Raw genomic sequence first — 21,941 nt, 5'->3', positions numbered from 1 at the left:
CACCCTTCCCCAGCAAAGAGTATGAACGTGGACACACATACATACACACACGGCCCAGGGCCCCACCATCAGACGGACTCTTCTCTCCAAACACCCTCTTCCCACTACCCTGACCTCTTCCCGGCTGGAAGTCCCCTCAGGCTCCCCAGCCCCCGAGCTGAGAAGCTCCTCAGAGCCCAGAGGGGGTGAGAGCCTGGGGTCACACGGAAAATCAGTCTGTGGGTTTGGGGGTGGTGTCACAGAATGTGATAAGGAGCAACACAAGCACAGAGAGAATGATGGGGGTTGGTCGGCTGGTGTGCTGCAGGCTACCCTTCTCCACACGGGCTCCCTGCCCCCAGCTCCCGGCCCATCTGGACCAGAACTGGTGCCAGGAGGATGCTGAATCCTGCTGTCTCCATAGGAACCAAGGCCTCAGCCGCCGGCCCACCCACACCCTTCAGGCCTGCGGGGGCTGAGAGCCGTCCTTCAGCCCAGCACAGCACAGCCCAGCCCGATGTCTCCCCAGCCCGAGACTCGCTCACACACACCAAACATCTTCACATCCTCACATGTGTTCACAGTGGCGCCTGTGTACCCAAATAAGCAGGCATTGGTGCACACGTGCATGTACACGGCAGCTCACGTGTGCACACACACGTATACCCCCCCACGCTAGTACACGACGTGAACCTCTGAGCCTGCACACCCCCAGGGACACGCACCAGTGGTCACAGGCATTCACATCAGCCCTCCGACACCCCGACACACACTCACAAGCAGGCCCAGCCGGGCGCACATGCACGCCCCCCCCCCCCCCCCCCCCCCCCCCCCCCCGCATACACACACACATACACACCCCGGTGCCCGCAGCACCCAGCAGGCCCGGAACCAGCCAGCCCAGCCAAGCATGAGATGCCCATCCCCGGGGAGGCCACTGCGGAAGGTACAATCTGGCCGCCACTGAGTCAGCCCCAGGACGCCAGCAGGGACATCATCAGGACAAGGGGGAAGGGGGAAGATGTTGGCCAGTTGGTGGGACCAGATGGAGAGGAGAGCCAGCGCCCCCTCTGTCTGGGCCCATGGCCAGGGCACAAAGCACCCACCATCAGGCCTGCGAGTACCCCCTTGGGGTAAATGTTGCCCTCCCCCAGGTCCTCTTTTCAACGTGAATTCTTGTGCCTGGACTCCCCAGGTCAAGATGGAGCCCCGTCCCCTGGCCCTGCTCCCTTTGCCCTCTCCTCCTTACCTGGCCACCACTTCGTCGTCCACTTTCACTATGCAGTAGGGGTCACTGCTCCCAGACCTGCGGAAGGAGGAGGTTTGGGGAGCGGGCTTGAGGGAGCAGCCCTGGGTGGGGATCCCAATCTGCCTTCATTTTACAGATGGGGGCAACTAAGGCCCAGAGAGGGGAGGGGATTTGCCCAGGGTCACACAGCAAGTTCAGTGGAGGCAGGACCTCTGGGGACCAGCAGACGATGTCATGGCTGTCCAGCCCACCCACTGCGGACCTCCTTGAATGGGCCCTGGGCTTCCACCCAAAGAAATAGAACATTGAGACATGAAGCCAGAAAATTTGGAGTCCCGGTCGCAGGAAGCCCGAAGCGGTGGTCCAGAGCACGTGCTCTGCTGGGGAATCATCCCTGGCCCCAAGTTTACTAACTATGGAACCCTGGCAAGACCCCTTCCCTCTGTGGGCCTCAGTTTCTCTGCTCTGTAAGTCGGGTGTAATATTTTCACATACCCCCTAGGGCGGTTGGAGGAGCTAAAGAAGCCAATGCATGGTGCGATGCATCATGGCCGACCCCAGAGCTTTCCCCATAGGTGCCTGAACGCCACCCTCAGGGTAAGCATTGCCCTCTCCATTGGGAGTTTCCCTGGGACGGGACTCCCCATAGCTCAGCCTTCAGCGAGGATGGACAGCCGCTCTCACTGCAGGCACAGACCAGGGCACCCAGACCTCAAAACTCAACCAGTAGGAGAAATGGGCTGCATCCCCTTGAGTAGCCGTGAGCCACAGGCCAACCAAAGCCAGTTCCAGCCCCGCTTCATAGTAAGAGTTACTGGTCCATCCCAAGCTATCGACCAGGGACCCTCATCTCTTTCCCCGACCCCCGCCCCCTTCCCATCACACAGGCTTCCTTTGTCTTCCACTAAGCTCAGTCCAGCCTCAGGGCCTTTGCACTTGCTGTTCCACCTAACTAAGACACCCGCTCTGTTCCTGATCTTGTCATGGCTGGCTCCATCCTATTATTCAAACCTCAGCCCAAAAGTCACCGCCTCAGAGAGGTGGTCCTTGATCACCACTGTCCAACAGCAGACAGTGTAAAATTGATCTCCGATCCCTCTGAGCATGTGAAATCATCTTGCTCCGTTTCTCTCGGTTTAGTGTCTGTCTCCATGGCTACCTGCAACTTCCGAAATCTGATTTCCTTGGGGGAGGAGCTGTATTTCCCCACCCTCATCTCCCCCCACCACTGCAGAGTCAGAATTCGAACCCAGGTCTGTGGGGCTCAGCACACATGTTCTTAACCAATGCCTGCACCCCAGCTCACGATCCCTTGTCCAAATGGCCCCCTCCCCTGACACCCCAGCCCCCGACCTCTCTCTGCCCCCTCTCTCAGCTCAGTTTGTCACTGATCCACAAATGCCTTGGGGATTCCCAGGAAGAGGGACGCTGGCACCGGGAGCTGCTCCAACCTCGTCTGCTGGCTGAGCCCTCCCCATGCCTCGGTTCCCTCTGTGGACTCCTTCCTCTAGTTCCCTCTGCCGGGTGTACCTTCATTTCCCCATCTGCTCTCCATCCCTGCACACCTCAGACTGGTTGGTGTCCTGTGTCTCTGAACTCCTCTCTGGGTTCTACCTCTGACCTCCCTTCTGCGTAATGCCCCAGGCCTCAGTTTTCCCATCTGATCTATCCCAAACCCATTGGGCTGAGTAACCCTGGGAGCCTCAGTTTTCCCATCGGGCTCCACCCCCCTGGATGCCTGTGGCTGGTAACCCCCTCTATCTCATTTCTCTCTCTGGGTCCTCTCTCCCTGAGCTTCTTTTAGGCGGGCTCCAATCCCTCAGTTTCCCCAGCAGCAGATGTGGGGCAAATGGGCTGGGATCCATAGAAAAGGGCTGGGAGCCACGCCTCCTCCCGTCTACCCGGCCTGACCCCTGGGTCCCTCATGGGAGCCAAGCACGTCAGCTCCAGGGCTCTGACGCACAAGGGCCTTATCAGGCTCCTATCAGGCAGGGGCAACAGTGGCGGAAGGGAGCTACCCCTTCCAGACCCTCAGTCTCTCTAGACCTTTGGCCTCTCCCACGGCTCCTGCCCCACCTCAAGCATGGGAAAGCAGGCCCATCGGCCATTGCCTGCCCAGTCTGGTTGGGGCATGGGGGCAGTCAGGGTTCAAATCCCAGCTCTGTGACCTTGGGCAAGTGACTTTGCCTCTCTGAGCCTCGGTTTGCCCATTCGTAAAATGGAAATGCTAATAGGACTACAGGAAGTGTCAAACACAGGACCTGGCCCATAGGAAGCTGTCAAAGACATACAGCTGCTATTATTAATGACAGAAATAACTCTCAAATTATCAGCTGAGGCCTCCTCCCAAGCCAGGCCAAAACCCCCTCAAACCTGGTGAGGCTTCAGGAAGAATCTGGGCCCTCTCCCTTAGGAGAGGGGAGAGAGGACATACTCATCTAAGAGTCCCCACAGGCATGGAGATCCCAGCACGCTCTGAGGGAGCCCCTCTGAAGAAGGGCACCAACAGCCAGGGAAACTGAGGCAGTGTGGCTGGATCCCCCACTGGGGCTTAGTCACTCTCCTCTCTGGTTCTGGGGCATGGCCCACCTCAGAGCTCACCTTGGCCCGGGAACTTGGGGGAGGAGGGGTGGCCAAGAGACGCAGGAACCAGGTATGAGTCAACTCCCTCCCCAGAAGAGGCAGAGGGAGCCCCGCGAGCCATGTCCGGGTCCAAGGACAACATCCGTCACTCCCTCATGGCCCTCGCCCAGGACTGGTGGAGGGGCCGGAGCAGCTGGCCAGGTCAGCAGCTGCCAGGTCCCCACTCCTGACCTCACTGCCTCGACAGTTCCAGAATCACTAATTCTCGGGTGCTCTGAGAGGGCATCTCATAAGAGGGGAGTCAGGGGGCTCGTCCAGATGCTGCATTTGCACAGCGAGCTCTCTGCTTTCCTCAGGTGCGTGTCTTCTTGGGGTCGCTGATGTGCATGCGGGGAGCTAGAAATGCTCTGTGCAGCCTCCCCCTTGACATAGCTGCAGGGCTGGGGAGGGGGATGTTCATGAAGTCAGAGGCAGGATACTCCTCACTGGGGGCTCACAGCTGGGGGAGTCAGAGCATAGTTAAGCCCCAGCCTGTGCGAAGGCTCAGAATCCACGGTCCTGCTCACCTGGCCAGCAGGTAAATGCTAAGAGGTTCTCCACCCTCAGCTGCATGCGGCTTGGAGACTCCTGTCCAGGGTTTCCATTGCCCAGATGGGAAATCCAAACCCAAACAGGACTAGGTTCAAGGTCACACAGCCAATGTCCTGCCAAGGATCCCACACCTGTTTCAGGTGCTGACACCCTTAGAGCCCCTTCTGGGCTCCAGGCCAGGCAGGAGGGGGGCCCCTCCCCCCATTCTGCTGATTCGGCAACTGCTGACTCAGCCCTGAGGGAAGCACAGCCGAGGACGGGTGCTAAGGGGAACCTGAGGGTCCTCCAGCCCCATCACACCTGGCTAGGGAGGGGGCTGCAGGGGGAAGTCGGCTCTTCAAGCGGCTTAGCATCCAGGGAAGGTCCCCATTGGGCTGGGAGCTGCTGGCTGGGGAGCTTAGGGTTTTGGGTCAAGAGGACCCCAGTTTCCCCCAGGCCTGGCCGGTGGGCCACTTGGTGACACTCTGCAAAACTAAATGCCAGATGCACACAGAGGAATCCTGGGGCCACCTGGATCCCAGGTCCTCTGGGGCTCCTCCCCAGGGTTCTCTTAACAGGTGCCCACCCAGGCCTGGAGAAACCCCACCTCCAACATCTGCCTGGACTAAGAAAGAGAGCCCCCCACCCCTAAAGCCCCTCCCCAGCTCTGGCAGAATCCGACCCTCTAATCCCCAGGGCTGAAGCCCTGGAAGACCCCCTTTAGTACGTCCCAGGAACAAAGACACCCCTTTCCTGGGGGCGGGGCGGGGCATCTGCTAAGTCTTGGCGTCCCCTCCCACCATGAAGCGTTGGGCGTGGGGCCTCTCGCCCCATGAAGGTGGATCTGCCTCAATACTCGGTCTCAGACAAGAACCCCCGCCCACTTCACCGACCTTCCCTGGCACGCGGAATGGGCGACCCCCGCCCCATCCCATGCCTGGAACGCCCCCCATCCCCGACTGGCCCCGGGGGTACTCACACGTCCTTGGCGGGCAGCGCCCGGCCCTCCACGACGCGGACATTCAGGGAGCTGCTCTTGGCCATGGCGCCCAGCCCCAAACTTTCCGGCCAGGAGGGCGTCCAGGTTCCGAGGCTGTACTGCGGCGCGGAGGGCGTCTACGTGTCACAAACAGCGAGCCTGGCACCCTGTCCCGGGATCCCAGCGCCGCCTGTCCGACACGCGGGTAGCTGAGCGAGAGGTTTCCGAAGGAGGAGAAAGAATAGGTGTCCGGGGAGGGGGCGCCCCCGCCAGACTCTACAGGTAGGAGCTGGGCGCCGAGCCGGCTGAGCGCGCGGGGGACATCGCCAGCCCTTGCCTCCTAGTCCAGCTCTCCCGGTGGGCCGGCGGGGAGGACAGGGGGCGGGAGGGGCGGCCCAGGGCCCTCCCCGCAATCCCGCCTCCCGCAGGGCACCCCGCCCGCCAGTTCCCGGGCCCCCTCGCGCGCCCTCTGCCGGCACCCCAGCCAAGCGTGCCAGAGCGCACCGGCCTCGGAGCCCCGGGCGCCTGGAGGCTGGGACTACCAGGTGGGGAGCAGCCCACGGCCATGATGGGCGTGGCCGCAGGCTCCTAGTGAGTTGGCATCGGGCTCAGAAGACACAGTATGTCCCCTGCCTGCCCTGCCTCCAGCACGTTCACACCTCCCCGGCTCTCCCCTGCCTACCATCCCGGCGCCGCCTTCTCGGTCCGACCTCGTTGCCCCATCCCGGAGCAGTATCGGAGATGTCGGGAGGCGTCGCTAGAGAGAGTCACACCCTCCCTGGGGGTCCTTTTCAGAGTCAAGGGAGGGGCCGCGAACATCCCCTTCCATCTCTTTTAGTTTCCAATTAAACCCAGACTGTGCGTGCGGCAGATCCCGCGTCACTGGCTGGCACTGCGGGGGAGGAAGCCGCGGCCGGAGGGGGAGGGGAGGGCTTGAAGATCACCAAGGCGATGATAAAAGTCATCTACAATTGTTTGAACGCTTACTGTGTGCCGGGCACTGTTCTAAACGTTTTACAGGGATTAGCTCACCTTCGTCCTCACAATAATTCTATGCATTACATACTATTGTACTAGTCCCCCCCCCACCCTTGTATGGATACACAAACTGAGGTTCAGAGGGATTAAATAGCACTCGGAAGGTCTTACAGTCAGTCATTGATTTGCCTCTCTGGATTTGAATGCTGACTCTGCCATTGGTAGCTGTGTGGTCTTGGGCAAGTCTCTTAACCTCTCTGTGCCCTGGTTTGGTTTTCTCATCGGTTCATAGGTTATTATAGTATCTTGCTCACAGGGTTCTGAGAGAATTAGATGAGATAAAACAGATATGAAGGAAGCAGATACAGATCTCAGAACACCGACAGGCACATAAGAAGTTTTCAGAAAGCTCAAATATCACCTCTCCTAGGAAGTCTTCCGGGCTGTCCTCCCATGCCAGGCAGAGGTTTTCTCCCCTTTTTCTCTGCTCCCACAGCTCCAGGTTTGCACGGTTTTCGAGTTTTAAATGTGATAATGTGACTGGAAAGGCCTGTCCCGGACAGATACACACACACTATCTCTCCCCATGAGTTTGTTGTTTACCTGTCTAAGAGTTCTCAGAAGGGACTCTTTCCGGTCAGGTCAGCCCAGGGCTGGGCACCAATGCGAAGGTTCTACTTATTGATTTCAGGAGTCAACCCCCAGACTGGCAATTCCGGAAGGGCCCTGCCCAGCCACAGGAGTAGCCCCGTGATCTGCTTCCCCGTCTCCCTCCTTGACTTCCCACCCAGCACCCCAGCCAGGCTGGTGAGGAATTCAGATCCCTGGAACTCTTTCCCTGGCTGGCCTCCATCTGGTGAGTCCTTCCAAAGTCTGGGCCTCAGTTACCCCATCTGGGAAATGGGCCTAGCAGGGCTGGCCCCAAGGCTTAGAAGTATTGCAACATCCTTCAACAGGGTATGAGGGGTGATGCAGCATTGATTCCAGAGCAGTGGTAGCCCTGAGGGAGTAGTTAAAGCCCTCCCATAATCTTTATCAGTTACCCCAGATCCTCAGGAGGGGAAAATGGTACTTGTTATGTGACTGCTACTTCAAGACAGGTGTCCTGCCTCTCCCCGCCCCCACTCACCTAGGTGGGAGCTTGTGGCGAAATCTTTTCTTCTGAAAAAGAGACCTCAGATAGGCTATCCAGCCCCCAGGGACCCTTGATGGAACCTGGGGGCCTTGTCCTAGGGCCACCTGGGATGCCAACCAAACCACCACCAGCCATCTTGGCCCAACTTCCAGAGCTGAGCAGGAAGCCACATTCCCAGACGCCCCTCCCCAGGCTCCCAGGGGGGTTACAAAGGCTATGGACTGTGTCAGCCAGGCCTCCAGGGAGCTAGCTCTGTCACCTATCCAATATCCAGCGTCTGACCCTGCAATTTGCCTGGAGTTGTGGCCACAGTCTCCATACTTTCCAAATGGCCTGGCTACCTCCTGTTGTTCTGAGAAGCTTTGACCTGAAACTGGCAGAGGGTTTGAGGTCTCCTAGGGCAGTTCCTGTCAAGGAACCAGAGGGGGAAATGTGGCCCAGAGGAGTGTGACCTGCTAGAGGCCATTTGGGAAAGAAGAAGACAGGCTCCTGAGAGCCCAGGCCTGGGCTGTCACGTGGAAAGGGTCTCACCTTTCTCGTGAGATTGTTGTAGAGTTAATCAAGACGGCTGTGTAAGGCACCTGGCATCTTTCCTGGCACATAGTAGGTGCTCAAGAAATGGTTAGCTGCCTCCCCTTCCCCATCCTCTAAGCCTCTTCAAGACAAACCCACTATCATCTTCTTGTCAACTCTGTACAGTCTACCGCCCACGGGATGCACATAGCAGGTGCTTCGTAAAGCCAAGTGGGAGGAGATACTGGGGCTGAGGATATAAGAGCAGAGGTTTTAGCGTTCAGGCAACCTGGGATTGAATCCTGGCACCTACAGGTATGAGCTGGATGCTCTTGGGCAAGTGAGTTACCCTCTCAGTGCCTCAGTTTCCTCATCAGTAAATTGGGAATAAAACCAGCGCCCACCTCATAGGCTGGGTGTGAAGATGCGATGAATGAAACGTCAAACGTTCAGCACAGCCTGGCATACAGCAAGTGCTCATAAGTGTCATGGCCATAATGGAACATCCTGATCCCACCACTGTGCCTGACCTTGAGCCCCACTGGGTGACTGAGCTCTGAGGCTGGGTCCTAAGGACTCTGTGGCTGGGGCAGAGCGCCAGGCCCAGCCCTAAATTCCAGGGATGGATGGAGCAGCCACACTTCAGTGGAGCCAGTGCGGCTCCGCTCCGAGTTGCTGAGCTGGGGGAATCTGGGGGTTTGCATCCCAGCTGTGAAATCTGATAGCAAGATCTCAAGATTGGGCTCCTGCACCCCGAGGGGCCTCACTACCCAGGACGAGTCCCACCCACTTCGTCTGAGATGCTGGGCCTGGGGCCCAGGGAGGGCTCACAGACACAGAGTGGAGAGGGCTCCTCATACCAGAGTGGGGATCAGGCCTGGGCACTGACAGGGCTGTGCTGAAGCTTGCGCCTACTGGTCCCTGAGAGCCGGCTGCGCCCACGCCCTTCCAACCCCGTATTCAGCAATGCCGCATCAGGAACTTGAAATCAACCACAGGAGGAGAATTTGCACCATGGAAATCAGCAAATAAACACTACAATTTGTTTTGGAGAGGCAATTTAACAACACACCACTGGGTCCAGGATTCCCTGGCCGCATGGCCCTCTCGACCCCATTCCTGAATTCAACACCTTTAAGATTTTATTCATATTACCCCCAGCCCACACCCTGATCCTACCTTTGCCCTATCTTTCCACCAGGAAAGCCTTTACCTTCCTTTATCTATCTATTTCCTGGTTTAAGTCCCACAGATATAATTAAATAAAAATTAGAACGGATGGGGTGAAATAAAGTGCAGATAATGTAAGAGCAGTGCCATGCAACACTAGATAGCTGTGTGGGTTGTTTTCAATATTTGTTTATTTATTTGGCTGCGCCAGGTCTTACTTGTGGCACGTGGGATCTTCGTTGCGGCATGCAGGATCTTTAGTTGCGGCATGCAGGATCTAGTTCCCTGACCGGGCATCGAACCCGGGCCCTCTGCTTTGGGAGCACAGAGTCTTAGACCACCAGGGAAGTCCCAGCTATATATAGCTGCAAATGGCATTATGTTCTTGAACACTATATAATAACAGGAAAAGTGCTTTAAAAAAAAAAAAAAAGCAGGTCATAGGGAATTTCCTGGTGGTTCAGTGGTTAGGACTCCGTGCTTTCACTGCCAAGGGCATGGGTTTGATCCCTGGTCTGGGAACTCAGATCCCACTAGCAGTGTGGCGCAGCCAAAAAGAAATGCAAGTCGTGGGAAAAACACAGTATATACAACCTTATATAGGCATGATACTGATGCCATAAAGTATTATATATATATATAAAAAATTCTTTTCTTATATTATTCCTTTCATATATATAAAATGCTTACATATTATATATAAAATTCTCTTCTTATTTAACAGATGTGTATTGAGCACCTACTATGTACTAGGCAGTGGGGATACCATGAGGTACACACAGCCCAGCCCTGCTCTCATGGGCTCTCAGGAGGGTGATACAGACAAAAGTAATGGGCAGCTAGGAACAGACTCTCAGTGGGAAGTACGAAGTGATGTAGACAATAAAGCAAGCACAGAACTGGAGGGCTTTCTCTGACATAATGGCATGTGCTTCTTTTTAATCAGAAATTATAATCAGAAAATAATTCGTACTTCCTCCGGTCTCTGAAAGCCCCGCTGCCCTTGCTTTGTAGCTCTGCTCACAGCCTCCGGGAAGCCTGGAAGGTGGCAGGGAAGGCAGTGATGACCGCCCCCCACTGCCCGCCTGTTGGCACCTCTCTGTGACCTTGGTCTCTTGTTCTCTTGTTTTGTGGGGATTTACATGCTTGTCTTATCTCCTAAATGTCAGGGACAATGACTGATTCATGCGGTGCCTCCCACGCCAGTTGGCACATAAGAAGGACTCAAAAGACACTCTCTGGGTTACATAGTATCCAATTCCCCTCGAGGGCTGGAATCTGGCCTCTCTCCTTGTGGCAGTGGTCATATTCCTTTTTACTTCCTTTCTCCCCACGGTGCCCTAACACTGCCAACTCACCACCTCTCCGCTACACCTTCACTCCCAAAGCGGGAGACAGACCCCTCCTCTGGCTCCGCAGACCTGTGCATCTCTAGACGTCGGTTTCCCCTGCTGGGAAGTGGCACCATCCCTTCTGAGGCCACCAAGATCGGGACAAGACAGACCAACCCGGGACCAGTTTGGGGGTGAGGAGCGTGTTCTTTATCTCGGGAACACAAAGCCCCGTTGGTGAGTGCCAGGCACGATTCCGGGCAGGAAGCCACGTGGGACAGGAGGCGGCGGTGGGAGGAGTGGGCAGGATTTCCAAAGCCCCTCTTGCGGGCTGGCTGCCAGGGAGCAGGGCCTGTAAGTCCCCTCCTCCCACAGCCTGAAGACAAGGTGTGCGTCTGCAGGCTGCACCCCGGCTTCCTCCTTCCTCAGCCCTACTCCACAAAGTGCCCTCCCCTGCCCCCGCTTTGGAATGGAGAAGTAGGAAGGGGGAAGCTGCCCAAGCGTGAGACTGGGGGCTGGGGGAATGCGGGGGTGGGGAGAGTGGATATTTCCAGAGCTTGTGGCTTTGTGGCCAAGGGCAAGGCCAGCTGAGAAGTTGTGTCTTGCTGTCACTTAGCAGCTCCACCCACCCCATCCCCCAGGACATGGAGACAGAGACAGGGGGGAGGCCCTGCCTCAGCAGCTTGGCAGGGGAGCCCCGCAAGCATTTGGAAGCAATGCCCCATTTAACAGAGAGGAATGCTGTGGCCTGGGGTGGGGAGGTAGATCCACTGGCCACAGAGCTAAAGCCACAGCTCCAGCCTTCTGAAGACAAGTGTGTAGGGACCTCACCTCCTCCAAGCCATGAGCAGTTCCAAAGCAGGGATGGGTTATCTCTATATAAACAAACTCCAGGGCCCAGCACCTCTCAGCCTGTGTGCTCTCGGAGGAGTCACTTAACCCCCCTGAACCTCCATCCCCTGTTTGTCACTTCTAGCCCAGGTATTGCCCTTCCTCGGCCCTGTGCAGTCCTGACCTGCACCCTCATCCTAGAATTCTGCACACCAACCTACAGACCTTTGTTCTCTTCTAGGAGGGGCCATATCCCCTTGCCTCAGGGCCTTTGCACATGCTGTTCCCAATACTTGGATTACCCCTCCTCTCTTCTACTCACCCCTCCTCACCCTTCAGGGTTTACATGTCACTTCCTCAAGGAGGCCTCCCTGACTCCCTCCTTGCACTTCTGCACCTCCCCTGGCAATCCTGTCAGCATGCAATGACATATTTGCAGGGTGATTTGATTCACCTGGCATCCCCATTAGCCTCTAAGACCCATGAAGACAGGTTTTGTCTTATCCACTGCTGTATCCTTACACAGTGCCTGGCACATAGAAGGTGCTCAAAAAACAGTTAAAAAAACCACCTCCAAAAGAAGAGAAATTAAGAAGGGAAGATTCACACCAGCTTCAAGATGATGGTATTCTCTAGGGATGGAAGGAAGGGAATGGGTCTAAGGAGGAAAAGATCCAAAAAGGGCTCAACTCTATGTGGAGTGTTGTGGTTAAGAGGGTGGACTCCACACCCAGATGGACTGAGTTCAAAACCCACCTTAGACTTGACACCAAAAGCACAATCCACAAAGGAAACAATGGCAAATTGGATCTCATCACAATTTCAAACTTTGCAAAAGACCATGTGAAGAGAATAAAAAGAGAAGCTACAGATTGGGAGAAAATATCCAACAGAGGGCTATCTGGAACACCCAGACCCGTATCTAGAATACTCAGAGAAGTCTCAAAACTCAACAGTTAAAAACAATCCAGTTAGAACACAGGCAACAGACTCGCAGAGGTATTTTGCTGAAGAGGATATACAGATGGCAAATAAGCACATAAAAATGTGTTCATCATCATTAGCCAGTAGAGAGATGCAATGTAAAACCACAAAGATACTGCTACACACCGATCAGAATGGCTAAAACAGAAAATAGTGATGGCAGCGAGGATGTAGAATAAAACTGGATCACTTATACATTGCTAGTGGGAATATAAAATGGGACAGCCATTCTGGAAAAGAATATGGCAGTTTCTTAATTTAAAACAAAAACAAAAACAAAAACCCTAAACAGGCACTTACCATATGACCCAGCAATTGTGCCCTTGGGCTTCTATACCAGAGAAATGAAAACTTACGTTCACTCAAAAACCAGGACAGGAATCTTCACAGTGGCCTTATTCATAATAGCCAAAGATAGGAGACAACCCAAATATCCTCCAACGTGAGTGATTAAAAAAACTGAGGTATATCCATCCCATGGAATGCTACTCAGCAATCAAAAACACAAACACCTGTAACAACCAGCATGGATCTCAAGAGAATGATGTTGAGGGACTTCCCTGGTGGTCCAGTGGGTAAGACTCCATGCCCCCCAATGCAAGGGCTCCAGGTTCATTCCCTGGTCAAGGAACTAGATCCCACATGCATGCCGCAACTAAGAGTCCACATGCCACAACTAAAAGATCCCACATGCTGCAGTGAAGATTCCACGTGCCACAGTGAAGACCCGGCGCAGCCATAATAAATAAATAAATATTTTTTTAAAAAATAAAATTTCTTCATCCATTAAAAAAAAGAGAGAGAATGATGCTGAGTTGAAAAAAGCCAATCTCAGAAGGTTACATAGTATATGATTCCAATTACTATACAACACCCCTGACATGACAAAGTAATACAGATGGAGAACAGATGAATGGTTGCCAGGGATTAGGAAGGCAGCAGGGAGGGGATGGATGTGGCTATATAAGGTTAGCTTGAAGCATCCTCATGATGAATGCTCTGTATCTGGACTGTGGCAGTCATAGGAATGGACATGTGATAAAATTGCATAGAATGAGGGAATTCCCTGGCGGTCCAGTGGTTAGGACTCCGGTCTTCCACTGCCAGGGGCCCAGGTTTGATCCCTTGTCGGGGAACTAAGATCCCATAAGCCGGCTATGTGGCCAAATAAATAAATAAAATTGTAAAAATTGCATAGAACTAAATACACACACACACACGAGTGATTATAAAACTAAGCATTTTGAATAAGGTGGGGGGATTGTATCAATGTCAATATCCTTGTTGTGATCTGGACTGTTGCTGTGCAAGATGTCACCACTGGGGGAAACTGGGTGAAGCAGTATGGAATCTCTCTTTTTATTTCTTAAACTGCACAAAAATCTACAATTATCTGTAAATAAAAAAGCTGGGGCTTCCCTGGTGGCACAGTGGTTAAGAATCCACCTGCCAATGCAGAGGACATGGGTTCGAGCCCTGGTCTGGGAAGATCCCACATGCTGCGGAGCAACTAAGCCCGCACACCACAACTACTGAGCCAGAGTGCCACAGCTACTGAAGCTTGCATGCCTAGAGCCCGTGCTCTGCAACAAGAGAAGCCACCGCAATGAGAAGCCCATGCGCCACAATGAAGAGTACCCCTGCTCGCTGCAACTAGAGAAAGGCCGCACGCAGCAATGAAGACCCAATGCAGCCATAAATAAATAAATAAAATTTATGGAAAAAAATGAAACAAACGCTGGAGACGGTCTGGAGAAGAGGGAACCCTCCTACACTGTTGGTAGGAACGTAAATTGGTGCAGTCACTATGGAAAATAGTATGGAGAGTCCTCAAAAAACTAAAAATAGAGTTACCAAATGATCCAGCAATTCTACTCCTGGGCATATATCCGGACAAAACTCTAATTTGAAAAATACATGCACTCCAGTGTTCATAGCAGCACTATTTACAATAGTCAAGACATGGAAACAACCTAAATGTCCATCAGCAGATGAATGGATAAAGAAGATGTGGTACATATATACAGTGGAATACTACTCAGCCATAAAAAAGAATGAAATAGTGCCATTTGCAGCAACATGGATGAACGTAGAGACTATCACACTAAGTGAAATAAGTCAGAAAGGGAAAGACAAATACCATATGATATCACATATATGTGGAATCTAAAATATGACACAAATGAACTTATCTAAGAAACAGAAACAGACCCACAGATATAGAGAACAGACCTATGGTTGCCAAAGGGGAGGGGGGTAGGGGAGGGATGGATTGGAAGTTTGGGATTAGCAGATGTAAACAATTATATATAGAATGGATAAACAACAAAGTCCTACTTTGTTCCCCTACCACAGGGAACTATATTCAATATCCTGTGATAAACCATAATGGAAAAGAGTATGAAAAAGAATACATATATATGTACAACTGAATCATATATAACTGAATCACTTTGCTGTACAGAAAAGTTAACACAACAGTATAAGTCAATTATACCTCAATAAAAATTTTTTTTAAATAGTGTTACTCTACAAAAAGAAAATACATTTCCTTACATGAAAAAACAAATTATTTAAAAAGGAAAAATAAGACGCTTGGAAGCAAAGAGGACAAGACGCTCGTGTTTGCTATTTCCAGTTGGCAGACGCATGAGTATTTGTAATATTCCTCTGGGTACTTTTCCCTATTACCACTCCCGGCAGTGCTGTTTTAAAGATTAAATTAGATACCGTAAGTAGAGTACTCAGGGCAGTGTCTGACCCACTGTAATTGCGCAAACTATGTCACCTCCTCCCCTACCCCCCATCCTCCAAATGCAGATTCTGGGTCCCTGCAAGCTGGTTTCCACAGGGTAGTGCTGATGGCCCCTCTGCTTTATCTCCCTAACCAGGCTGGGGGCTCCGTGAGACAAGGCTAGGGTAGTCAGCAATGGGAGTGGACCATCAAAGGGCTGGAACATAGTAGGACCTCAGCACCTTGCCAGGGAGTGAATGCCTGCCCCCCAAGGACCTGGCAAACAGTGGGTGTCCAATAATTACTCATTTGAACAGACATCTGAGCACACAGCCACATTAGTGAGGCCCCATCCCACCCATCCAGGAAGAGGTTTGACCAGACATGGGGCACCGAGGGGCAAATTATTGGCCAAGAGACCCACGTCCTGTCCACTGCACCCCAATTTAGATTGGGAGTTCAAGCCTCCTCCAGACCGGGCAGAAGATGCTCCCCTCCCTGCAGCCCCCTCTCTCTCCCTCTCCGTGTGGATTCTCCAGGCCTCAGGCAGGCAATGGAATGTTGTGTCGTTGGTCGCCCGGGCGACCGAGGCTGGCTGGGTGGCTGCCTTCCGGGAATACTGAGCGTGCAAACCCTCCATCAGAACCCTCCAGGGCCTCCTCTAGGCTAGTGTAAAGCTCCAGAAAGAAAGCAAGCCTGGGGCGATTGCCAGGAGAATGGCAGTGCCCTGGGAGAAATACTTCCGACTGGCCTTGCAAAAGAAACTGTCTACGTGAGTGGCGTGGGGTGGCAGGGGGTGCTGAAAGGAGGGCAGGAGCAGGTGGGAAGATCCCTCCCTTCTCCCTACCCCTGGGTTCTGGCTTCCTCGGGCAGTTCTTGGTGGGGGATTATTGCCCCCACTTCATAGAGGAAGAAACTGAAGCTCCGAAGGAAATGGCAATTTCCTCAAGGTCTCAGGGGTAGTTAGGGCAGAGCTGGGTCAAAGGCCCAGGTCTCTAACCTGTTCTCGATCCCCATCCCTAGTTGATATCCAGCTGAGATTATATCATTTGATCCAAGGTGGGAAGGAATTACTCTTCGAGCTCTTGCCCCCTCTCACTGCAAACTGCATTTTAAAGGAAGGGTGGAGGAAGCTTGTCCGGTGCCTGTCTTCTTTCAGCAGTGTGGCCGGGGGTCCCATCTTCAGTCTCAGAATCAGTAAAATGGGAGGGTTTCCCCTGGACCAGAGCTGGGAGAGCCTTGCCTAGTGGAATGGTAGTGCATCCCTTCTGCTCCCTACAGGGCCGACCCTGCGGAGCTGTGTCCAGCCCCTCCTCTCCCCTGTGAGCCTGGCTCCACATCCCAGCCTCCCCCTGGATCCTTCCCGCAGAGGTCAATAGGCAGCTCAGTCTCAACTTGGCCTTAGGGAAGAGCTGGTCTCCCTGCTTCCCACTCAGCCCGCTATCAGCAACATCCTTCCAGCATCTAGGTTCCCCTTCGACTCCTTTCTCCCCCTCTCGTCACCCCATCAGCTCTGCTCTCCAGTGGTATCCAGAACCGCCCCCTCCTTACCTCTCTACTGCACCCACCCAGATCAGAGCCCCATCCTCTCCGCATTATCCTGTGACCCGTCCCTGGTCCCCTGCAGCTGCCCTGCCCCTCCTGTTGTCCTCGCTCCCCACAGGAGCCAGAGGGGATTCCCTCCTCTGCTCCAAACCCTCCCAGGCCTCCCACCTCACTCAGAGTCAAGGCCAAAGTCCCCCCTCATCACAGCCCACCGCAGTCACCCTCACAACTTCCCTGATCTCAGTTCCCGTCTCTCTGCTCCTTCCTCCCCTCCAACTGCACTGGCCTCCTGGCAGCTCCTTCTACACACCAAGGTCCTTCCCTCGGGGGGTTGTCATCAGCCATTCCCTCGGCCTAGAAGCTGTTCCCTGCGGTATCCTCATGGCTCCCTCCCTCTTCCCCTTCAAGCTTGTGCTCAGATGTCCCCCAACAGAGACTTTTCTATCTCCCTATTGAGAGATTCCCTTCAGTCTGCTGAATTTTTCATCTTAGCACCTGCCATGTCCTAGCATTATTTATTATTATTTGCTAGCTTTTTTTCTGTGGTCCCCAGCAGGACGGCAGCTCCTGGAGGGCAGGGATCTGTCTGTCTTGATCAGGGCTGCATCCCCAGTGCCCAGAACAGTGCCTGGTACAGAGTAGGTGCTCGGGACAATTTGTTGAATGAACGAAAAATTCAACAGCCAGGAGGTGGCTAGTTGGGGTATGTCAGGCACCAGTGGGGAGTTTGGGGGCCCTGACTCTTGCCTCCTTCACCCTCACCTCTTCCTTGAGCCCCTCCAGGAAGATCCAGGGGCAGAATGTGGACCACGTCCCACCGCCACTGCTGCGTCTCTTGGAGAAGAGGCAGGAACTGGTGGATGCGGACCAGGGCCTTCAGGCCCAGAAGGAGGTGAGCCACTCAATGCAGTCCCTGAAACTTTTGGGGACAAAAAGTTAAAAAAAGATGGGAAGAAAAAGATGGGAAAGTGATGGAGCCAACTTATTACTACAAGGTCTGAGACAAATCACCGTCCTGAGCCTTGGTTTCCTCGTCTGTCAAATGGGGGATCAAATGAGATCAGTGGTTGGTGCAAATAAATGTGCATTGAGCAGCTACTGCATGCAGGGCACTGCACTGGGATCTAGAGGTCTCACCACAGTCCCTGCCCTCATGGGCTCACAGCTTAGAGAAGGGGACAGACAAGTGTCCAGGTGGTGATGGCTGTGAGGGGGGAAGCACTGAGCAGGGGCTGTGGGAGCCCAGAGAAAGCCCCTATCTCTACACAGCGGTGGTCATGGAGGACTTCCTGGAGGAAGTGATGTCTTAGGGAATGCTGAAGGGCAAGTCGGCTTATCCAGCAAAGGGGGACAGGGTGAGGAGGGAGAAACAGGCAGAGGGAGCAACATATACAAAGACAGGAAGGCAAGGACAAAACACAGGTGGGTAAGAGGCTAGAAGACAGTATCAGAGGAGAGAGGGTAAGATGAGGCCCCAAGGAAGAGCAGGGATGCTGACATGCAGGGGCTACAGGAGGGAATTTGGGCTTCATCGTGGGTGGTGAGAGCCACAGGTGGATTTGAGCAAGGGTGCAGTGACAAGATTAAGGGCAAAAGGGACTTCCCTGGTGGTCCAGTGGTTAGGACTCCGCGCTTCCACTGCAGGGGGCATGGGAACTAAGATGCCACATGCCGCAAGGCGCAGCCAAAAAAAAAAAAAAAGATTAAGGGCAAAAGGTGAGCGAGGTTAAGTGTGAGCGTGAAAGCGCTGGATGACTTGAAACCCCAAACAAACACCGACACCCACTCCTTACCCCCCAGGTGTTCCAGACTATGCAGGCATCCCTGAAACAGCGGTGGGAACAATTGGAACAGAAAGAGCAGGAGTTAAAGGGGTCCTTTGTCCGCTTTGAAAAATTTTTGCAGGTAGGTGGAGCCTGCTGGGGGGAGGCAGGGCAGAGGGTCACAAAGTCACAATCCTAAAGGAGCCAGACATAAACTTAAAAAGTGGGCTTACCAATACAAAAGGGAGTGGTGGGAAATACACACTACTGCCTGAAGCATTTTTAAAAGCGTGGGAGAGGAGTGAGGGACCAAAATCAGCGATTCTGGCTGGATTTGGCCCGTGGGCCATCTGTTTGCAACCCGTGACTCAGCGTGCGAATGTCGGGGTGGAGTGGATGCGGCAAGCTCCGCAGGCTACCAAGTCCTGGGGGTCGTCGCCTCCTCTCCATCCCTCCTTCCTAGGATGCGGAGGCCCGGCGCAGCCGCGCACTGCGGAGGGCGGCGGAGGAGCGGCAACTGGCGGGCCGCCGGGAGGCGGAGGCGCTGCGACTTCGGGCTCAGCTGGAGGAGCTGCAGCGGGAGCGCGCGCGGCTGCAGCGCCTGCTTTGGCGCCTCGAGCCTTGCGCGCGCCTGCTGGGGCAAGTACTGGAGCAGCTGCCCGAGGTGAGCGCCCTGCAGAAGTTTTGGTGTTCAGCGCCACGTGCAGCCCCAGGCAGCCTCAGGGACGGCTTTGGAAGTGTGCACTACTGGAGCGCTGACTGTATGCCAGGAGTCACCACTTATTGAGCACTAACTGTATGTCAGGAACACGCTTTGTTCTTGAATTCTCTCCAAGGTCCAGTGAAGTGAGTCTTGTTATTGCCAACCCCATTCTACAGATGGGGCAACTGAGGCTCAGAAAGATAACTTACTCAAGGACACACAGGCAGGTGGGGGGAGGGGGAATCCAAACACTCAGTATTAGTTGAATGAAACAGTGACTTAGTATTAATCACAGGCAGTGAAGCTTAGCTAGGTTTGATGGTGGAGGTGGGGAGGGGCCGGAGTAATCACACTTCTGGGGCAGGGGCTGTGTGATGCCCCCATTTCACAGTTGGGCTGAGGAGGCGCGGGGGATGGTAGGGCGAGGAAGGGCAGGGGGGCTGCAGTCCCGGTGAGTCCCCCTCCCGACCCTATCCCAGTTCCAAGAGGTCCCCGAGCTGGTGGCGCGCTTCGACGGCCTGGCCGACACGCAGGCGGCGCTGAGACTCACGGAGCGCCAGCGGCTCGCGGAGCTGGAGGAGGCGCGCGCGCGGCTGCGGCGGCTGCGGGACACCTGGCAGGACGAGCTGCTGCGGCAGGGCCAGCGGCGAGCGCAACTGCTGGAGCAACTGGAGGCGGCGCGGGAGCGCACGCTGCACTGGGTACCGCCGCCGGGAGGAGGTGGGCGCCCGGGACCCCAGCCTCCCACCGCCGGGAGGAGTGCCATATGGGGCAACGCTACGCTCATGGGCAGGTTTCAGGCATCGGAAAGCACTTTAGGGCGCAGGAGGCCCTTCCTATGAGAACTTGACACCCGAGTCCAGCACTCCTCTCCCTGATAGCACCTAGGGGCATCTATGACTGGTGGGAAGTGGACGCGAATGTGGTCCCAGGCCTCCTCAGGCCAGCTCACACCTTAATGGGGAAGGGGGCGGTGTTCTCCAGGAATCCAAGTGTATTCAGATCCAGAACACCGCGGCTGAGAAGACCCTGCTCCTGGGACACACCAGGATGGCCGCACTCAACCTGTTCCAGCTAGTGTGCCAGCACCAGAGGCGGCCACCTGCCCTGGACATCGAGGACACCGAGGGGCAGCTGGAGCAGGTGAGGATCTCTCTTTATGTCACCTCCAGCCCCCTAAGGGTTGGGAACATCATGGTGCCTGAAATCCCGCCTTCTCTGGGTTAAGCATGACCCTGTGCGATCAGAGCCCAGTCTCCTAGCTCCGTGGCCGCCCGGCCCCCTGCCCGGGAGCCCTGGGTTGGTCTTGGCTCTGCTGGTCACCTGCTATGAGGTCAGAAGATCTTCTCTGGGTCTCAGTGCCCTCACTGTGCAGGAGGCCGGGGTATATACTGATGGGTACAATACAGTTATGCCAAGAGTTCTTCTGTCTCAGGATCAAAAGCACAAACGTGACTTGATAAGAAACCAGGAGATGGAGACTCACCTTTAATTCGTCCCTGACCCTCTGGCTCCCACAGAGTCAGGCCTTGGCTTCCCTGGGAAGCGTGAGGGCAGCGTTGTACAGTGGTTTTTCTCTCTGTACGATGGCATTACAAATGTCACTGTGTGCCAGGTATGCCCGGCTTTTCTATTCACTCGGGTTTGCAAGGTGGTAGAACATGTGACATGGTTTACAACAGAGGCAGGGGGTTTCTGACTTTGGACACTTCTGTTGATTCTAGTGGGTTCCCAAAGCATGGCCCCTTTGAGAAGTGGAGGAAACACCCCCGCCTTTGCCCCATCCCATCCCACTCCTGTCCTGCAGCCAGAATTCCAACCAAATGCCAAGAACTGGGTCCCCAGACCCTACCTTTGTGCCACATCCTGAGTCGGGTGGATTCGTATGTACACCACTGTTCTCTCAAGTGTTGCCCGGGTACCCCAAGGTACAAAAGACGACTCTAGGAGGGACAGAGGCTTGATATGAAGCAACAGGCAAAAGCCAGTCCTTTTTATCTTATTTTATTTTAATAGAGCTTTATGGAGTATAATTGCTTTATTGGAGTATAATCTTTATTGGAGTATAATTGCTTTATTGGAGCATAATTGGAGTATAATTGCAATACTGTGTTAGTTTCTGTTGCACAACAAAGCGAATCAGCCATATGCATACACATGTCCCCATATCCCCTCTCTCTTGAGCCTCCCTCCCATCCTCCCTATCCCACCTCTCTAGGTCATCGCAAAGCACGGATTTCCCTGTGCTATGCGGCTGCTTCCCACCAGCCAACTATTTTACATTCTATAGTGTGTATATGTCCATGCTACTCTCACTTCGCCCCAGCTTCGCCCTCCCACCCCATGTCCTCAAGTCCACTTTCTATGTCTACCTCTTTATTCCTGCCTTGCAACCAGGTTCATCAGTACCATTTTTTTTTTTTAGATTCCATATATATCCATTAGCATATGGCATTTCTTTTTCTCTTTCTGACTTACTTCACTCTGTATGACAGACTCTAGGTCCATCCACCTCACTACAAATAACTCAATTTCATTTTTTTATGGCTGAGTAATATTCCATTGTATGTATGTGCCACATCTTCTTTATCCATTCATCTGTTGATGGACATTTAGGTTGGTTCCATGTCCTGGCTATTGTAAATAGTGCTGCAGTGAACATTGTGGCACATGACTCTTTATGAATTATGGTTTTCTCAGGGTATATGCCCAGTAGTGGGATTGCTGGGTCATATGGTAGTTCTATTTTTAGTGTTTTAAAGAACCTCCATACTGTTTTCCATAGTGGCTGTATCCATTTACATTCCCACCAACAGTGCAGGAGGGTTCCCTTTTCACCACACCCTTTCCAGCTTTTTTTTTTTTTTTTTTTTTTTTTTTTTTTTTTTTTTTTT

At 53.8% G+C, this 21,941-nt stretch overlaps 3 protein-coding genes across 8 annotated transcripts in view; 1 reads left to right on the top strand and 2 right to left on the bottom strand.

The window, feature by feature from the left end:
- Positions 1-6,973, bottom strand: part of RASAL1 (RAS protein activator like 1) — a 34,006-nt gene extending 27,033 nt beyond the window's left edge. For 3 of the 4 annotated variants that reach the window (XR_003793171.1, XR_003793173.1, XR_003793174.1), the window contains exons 1-2: positions 5,361-5,716; positions 1,229-1,285 (exon numbers count right to left, since the gene is read on the bottom strand). Coding sequence is in view for 1 of the 4 variants with exons in the window: in XM_029220706.1 (XP_029076539.1) it covers positions 1,229-1,285; positions 5,361-5,425 (122 nt within the window). In the remaining 3 variants the exon portion in view is untranslated. Of the gene's footprint in view, positions 1-1,228; positions 1,286-5,360; positions 5,717-6,759 lie in introns of those variants that run through there. The other variant, XM_029220706.1, reaches the window with a different exon arrangement.
- Positions 6,974-15,383: 8,410 nt separating this feature from the next.
- The window catches only part of CFAP73 (cilia and flagella associated protein 73), a 10,117-nt gene continuing 3,559 nt past the window's right edge, over positions 15,384-21,941 (top strand). The window contains exons 1-7 of one of the 2 annotated variants that reach the window (XM_029225294.1): positions 15,384-15,808; positions 17,365-17,473; positions 18,382-18,486; positions 18,808-19,008; positions 19,527-19,748; positions 20,032-20,190; positions 20,483-20,692. In XM_029225294.1, coding sequence (XP_029081127.1) covers positions 15,753-15,808; positions 17,365-17,473; positions 18,382-18,486; positions 18,808-19,008; positions 19,527-19,748; positions 20,032-20,190; positions 20,483-20,539 — 909 coding nt within the window. In that variant the 5' untranslated portion in view covers positions 15,384-15,752 and the 3' untranslated portion in view covers positions 20,540-20,692. Of the gene's footprint in view, positions 15,809-17,364; positions 17,474-18,381; positions 18,487-18,807; positions 19,009-19,526; positions 19,749-20,031; positions 20,191-20,482; positions 20,693-21,941 lie in introns of those variants that run through there. The other variant, XM_029225288.1, reaches the window with a different exon arrangement.
- Positions 20,254-21,941, bottom strand: part of DDX54 (DEAD-box helicase 54) — a 27,144-nt gene continuing 25,456 nt past the window's right edge. Inside the window, exons 21-22 of one of the 2 annotated variants that reach the window (XR_003793944.1) lie at positions 20,900-20,990; positions 20,254-20,626 (exon numbers count right to left, since the gene is read on the bottom strand). The gene's annotated coding sequence lies outside the window, so the exon portion shown is untranslated. Of the gene's footprint in view, positions 20,627-20,870; positions 20,991-21,941 lie in introns of those variants that run through there. The other variant, XM_029225273.1, reaches the window with a different exon arrangement.

Source organism: Monodon monoceros, unplaced genomic scaffold, assembly GCF_005190385.1.
Source record: "Monodon monoceros isolate NGI ecotype Baffin Bay Population unplaced genomic scaffold, NGI_Narwhal_1 Super_Scaffold_1, whole genome shotgun sequence".
Classification (NCBI taxonomy): domain Eukaryota; kingdom Metazoa; phylum Chordata; class Mammalia; order Artiodactyla; family Monodontidae; genus Monodon; species Monodon monoceros.
The sequence above is the reverse complement of the archived record's forward strand: the minus strand, read 5'-3'. Positions and strand labels throughout refer to the sequence as shown.